The sequence below is a fragment of the Myotis davidii genome, unplaced genomic scaffold (assembly GCF_000327345.1).
Source record: "Myotis davidii unplaced genomic scaffold, ASM32734v1 scaffold59, whole genome shotgun sequence".
Classification (NCBI taxonomy): Eukaryota; Metazoa; Chordata; class Mammalia; order Chiroptera; family Vespertilionidae; genus Myotis; species Myotis davidii.
Genome location: NW_006293001.1, coordinates 6041188 through 6046021, shown reverse-complemented (window position 1 = coordinate 6046021; position 4834 = coordinate 6041188). Strand labels below are relative to the sequence as shown.

Sequence of the window (4834 nt, the reverse complement as noted above, 5' to 3'; positions counted from 1 at the left end):
CCTGCAGGGGAGGGCAATTGGGGGGGCGGGGGACCAGGCCTGCAGGGGAGGGCAGTTGGGGTACCAAGCCTGCAGGGGAGGGCAGTTGGGGGGACCCAGGCCTGCAGGGGAGGGCAGTTAGGAGCAATTGGGCCAGCAGGGGAGGGCAGTTAGGCATCAATCAGGCTGGCTGGGGTATGGTTAGGGGGTGATCAGGCTGGCAGACAGAAGCGGTTAGGGGCAGTCAGGCAGGTAGGCAGGCGAGTGGTTGGGAGCCAGCAGGCCTGGATGGTGAGAGGGATGTCCCAGATTGGAGAGGGTGCAGGCTGGGCTGAGGGACACGCCCCCCTCCCCCTGTGCATGAATTTCATGCACCGGGCCTCTACTATTGCAATATTTCCCTTTGAGCCAATAATCCAACCTGATGTCTTTTAAAAAACAGACCTGTCCCCTTATGTGTACATGTGTGTGTAAAAAACAGACCTCTCCCTTCATGTGGATGTGTGTGATATGTTTTTATTTATCTTAAAGAGAGAAACATCAATGTGAAAAAAATCGATCAGTTGCCTTCTGTACGTGCTGACTGGGGATTGAACCCACAACATTTTCAGTGTATGAGATGACACTCCAACCAACCGATCCACCTGGCTTGGCGCCTTGTTAATATTTTTAAGCCATTGATGACAACATTACCCTCACATGAAAGATTTGAAGAAGCACTCATCTAGAAGATAAATTTTGTCTCACCCAGCATCTCTCCAAAATGGCAATAACATAATTAGCTTAGTAGACTGGCTACCTTGGACTGTTCATAAGCACATATAAAATGAATTATTTATAAATTCAGTATAACAACCTTGTACTGCAAAAGTACCAAGTGACACACAACCACACCTCCAAGCCTATACAGGGTTTTCCTTTTGCCCATAATGAATTTTTTTTAATTTTATTTTATTGATTTTTTACAGAGAGGAAGGGAGAAGGATAGAGAGTTAGAAACATTGATGAGAGAGAAACATCAACCAGGTGCCTCCAGAACATCCCCTACTGGGGGTGTGCCCGCAACCAAGGTACATACCCTGACCGGAATCAAACCTGGGACCTTTCAGTCTGCAGGCCAATGCTCTATCCACTGAGCCAAACCAGTTAGGGCCCATAATGAATTTTTCCAACCTCATTCTTCCGCTATGTCTCTCCCTACACATAATCCAAAATATACACCCTTCACCAAATAAAAATCCCAACCTACTGCCACCACCAACATTATAAAATATCTCATGTAATGCTGAGTAGGGTGACCACCTACCTTGATTTGCCTAAAACTGAAGGGTCTCTGGGAAGACAGGGCTTTCAATGCTAAAACTAAAAAAGTCTCAGAAAATCAGGATAAGTTGGTCACACTAATAATGAATCACTTCACTCATGCCTCTTTATCACATAATTCTATTATTTTGCTAAAAGTATTTATGCATATATTTGTCATCTCCATTAAACTGCAAACTCCAAGTTTGCAGGGATCACCTCACATCCATCTGATATCCCCACCATCAAACACGTTGTGGTGTAAAGCACCCAGATGGTACAAAGTAAACGTTCATTGGTTGAATGGATTGGTGAATGGCTGTGCAATACTAAGTCATTTAAAAACGCAAAATAGCCCTGACCGGTTTGGCTCAGTGGATAGAGCGTCGGCCTGCGGACTCAAGGGTCCCGGGTTCGATTCCGGTCAAGGGCATGTACCTTGGTTGCGGGCACATCCCCAGGAGGGGGTGTGCAAGAGGCAGCTGATCGATGTTTCTCTCTCATTGATGTTTCTAACTCTCTATCCCGCTCCCTTCCTCTCTGTAAAAAAATAAATAAATATATTTAAAAAAAAAACAAAAAAAAAAACGCAAAATAAGTAAGTTTTTACTGCCTTTGTCAGCGGTTCTCAACCTGTGGGTCGCGACCCCTTTGGCAGTTGAACGATTCTTTCACAGGGGTTGCCTAAGACCATCCAGCATATCAGATATTTACATTATGATTCATAACAGTAGCAACATTACAGTTATGAAGTAGCAACAAAATAATTTTATGGTTGGGTCACAACATGAGGAACTGTATTTAAAGGGCCAGAAGGTTGAGAACCACTGGCCTATGTGATATTTTATGTTTTGAATCTTGTGTTCTATTTGATTTCTAATAAGACTTTACAAACTCATCCACTGATCTGCTTTGTCAGAATTAATTCTAAAACCTATGATCTACTTACTTTACATGTGCATTATTCCTTACCCTCAGTAGCACATTTAATACTTTAAAGTAAGGCTGTGTTTTAGCTTACTTGAGAAATGTACTGTCCAATTTGACTTAACCTTGCTGGTTAAAAATTCTCCTTATAGATCTAATTACTGCTCTCTTGACAGATTACACTTTTTCACTCACAAAATCTCCAAATCCTCCTGAGTTCTCCCCTGTCCTCACAGCAATTGATTAACAAGTCCCATCAGTCCTGTCTGTTTGATAGCTAAGTGTCACATCCAGTCTCTCTTCTCCTAGCCCTCGGCTCTAATTAAGGCCTGTGTCACGTCTCACCCAGATTAGTGCAATTTCCCTACTGATCTTCCAGCCTCTAGGTTCTTGCAGCTCTGTCTCATGATAGGACTGCTAAATTAATTCTAACAACCAACAGCCACCCCACACATTGTCATCAGGATGTCCTGTTCTTACCCCCTTGCGTGCTGTAGTGAACGGAAAAGGTTGTCTCACAGACCTGCCCTGCACAATCACATCAATCCTCCTGAATTTTATAGTTGGAGTTTAGGTTATCTATACAGAGACTGTTTCTAGAATATTTTGGTCCTAGGAATGTGCATTTTTGTCTATTTGCCTGTGGGCCCTGTCTCACTAGGATCAGACCAACCCACCCTTTATCATTTGATTGATCATCCAGTTGTCCACACAGTCTCTTTAGGGATTATAACCCCAGAGGCTTTCCTTTAGTAAACTATACTTTAATAAAGTAGGATTATAACCATTAAAACAAAAGATATAAAATGTGTCTATATCTGAAATATTCTTTGTTTGTAGATAATTATATGACATTATCTCGCTTAATTGATTTCCTAAGAAGATGTGGAAAACTTGAGGATGTTCCAAGATTTTTCTTAATGGCTGAGAAACGTAACTCCAGAGCAAAATTGGAGCCAGGATATCAGTACTGTAAAGGACTGTATCTTTGGTAAATCTATTGGCAAATAAATCCTACGTAATAATTTTTTTTCCTCATTGTGAATAAAGTAGAATATGCATTTCTTTGTTTTGAAAAATATCTACATTTTAGAATATGTTTATTTACCAAACAAACTATAACTGACTTAAAGTTTATAGTCAGTGATTGAAATAAGTCATTTTTTTTTTTTTTTACATTTAACCAGGTATACTGGAGAACCAAATGATGCCCTTCGACATTTTAATAAAGCTCGGAAAGATAGTGAATGGGGCCAAAATGCCCTTTATAATATGATAGAAATCTGTTTGAATCCGGATAATGAAACTGTCGGAGGTGAAGTGTTTGAAAATCTAGATAGAGACCTGGGGTGAGTAGTTTGACAAATTACTCTTTTTTAAGAAACACATTGAAGATAATAAGCAAGGACACCTCACAAAAGAGAACTAAATTCTAGGGTAGCACTAATGAAGGGTTAGATAAAAAAAAAATCATAGCTAGAATAACTGTTCTCTGTAGCAAGCATGAATTACTTTTAGTAGGTTTCCTAGATCAGAAGAAACTTATACACTCCCCTAGTCTGTGAAAAACAGGTACATATAGAATTTGATCACTTTCACCAAATTGTCCACCCAGTAATATTAAGTCTTTAAGAGATGGTGGTTATGTGCCACACCCTTGTTGCTGTGTACTCTATATGCATTGTCTTATTATCTCCTACAGCCGTATTGGGAAATTAGCTCAGAGTTACCTTGTCTAATGTGTAGAGTTAGTAAGTGGCGGGGGCAATATTTGGGCTGAGTTCTACCTGACTTCAAAGCCACTGTGTACACTGCTGGTAAGTGGTAAGTGGTTATATTTCTATGAACCTGTGTTTGTTGCTTGTCCTCTCCTTAAATTGGGCAAGGTATGGTGGGGAATGCATAAGTATGTAAATATGTAATAATTTACCTAGGAGACAGGACAGTATCTGAAAGCATTCAATCCCTGACGAAACAGATCTGAAGTGTTACAGGAATTCATAGAGCTCATAGCAGTGCAAAGCAATCAAGGGGAGATGCATAAGGGAATGGGAGTAAGTTAGAACCAGAATGCTGAGACATTTCAATGACAGATTTGAAGGCTTGGATTCTAGAGACCATGGCAAGTTTTAGAGTAGGGAGAGACATGTTTGTCTTATGTTTGTTTTGAAGAGGCTAAGGTAAACTACTGTCAGGTGTCTACAGGCTATTCTTCAGCAAGTAGTTGAAAATATAAAACTAGAACTCAGAAAGGAGGCCATAGCTGGAGATGAAGATTTGGAGGACATGTGCACAGAGTGGATGGTTGGAACCCCATGAATGGCCTCTCTGCAAGTAGAATGTAGTAAGAGAAATCTGAGAACTAGATTTTGGGCATGCTAACATTTAAGGGGACTGGATGAGGAAGGGATGTCAGAAAAGGCCAATCAGTGTGGTGGAAAGAGAACCAAAAAATGTGTAATGTTACAGAGTGAGGGGAGGGGAACTTGGAAGAAGGTAGCCAGCAGTGTGAAATGTTTTAGAGGAGATAAAACATAAGCCCTGAGAAAATGACCGATGTCTTTATTGAGTGGGCTTTGAGAATTTAATTTTCTTTTATTAGTGTGTGTGTGTATATATATATATA

General features: G+C 40.6%; 1 protein-coding gene across 1 annotated transcript in view; it reads left to right on the top strand.

Annotated features, from left to right (window-relative positions):
• The window catches only part of TTC21B (tetratricopeptide repeat domain 21B), a 64303-nt gene that overhangs the window by 45419 nt on the left and 14050 nt on the right, over positions 1 to 4834 (top strand). The window contains exons 23-24 of the mRNA XM_006766562.2: positions 3049 to 3199; positions 3396 to 3557. Of these exons, the coding sequence (XP_006766625.1) occupies positions 3049 to 3199; positions 3396 to 3557 (313 nt within the window). The remainder of the gene's footprint in view (positions 1 to 3048; positions 3200 to 3395; positions 3558 to 4834) is intronic.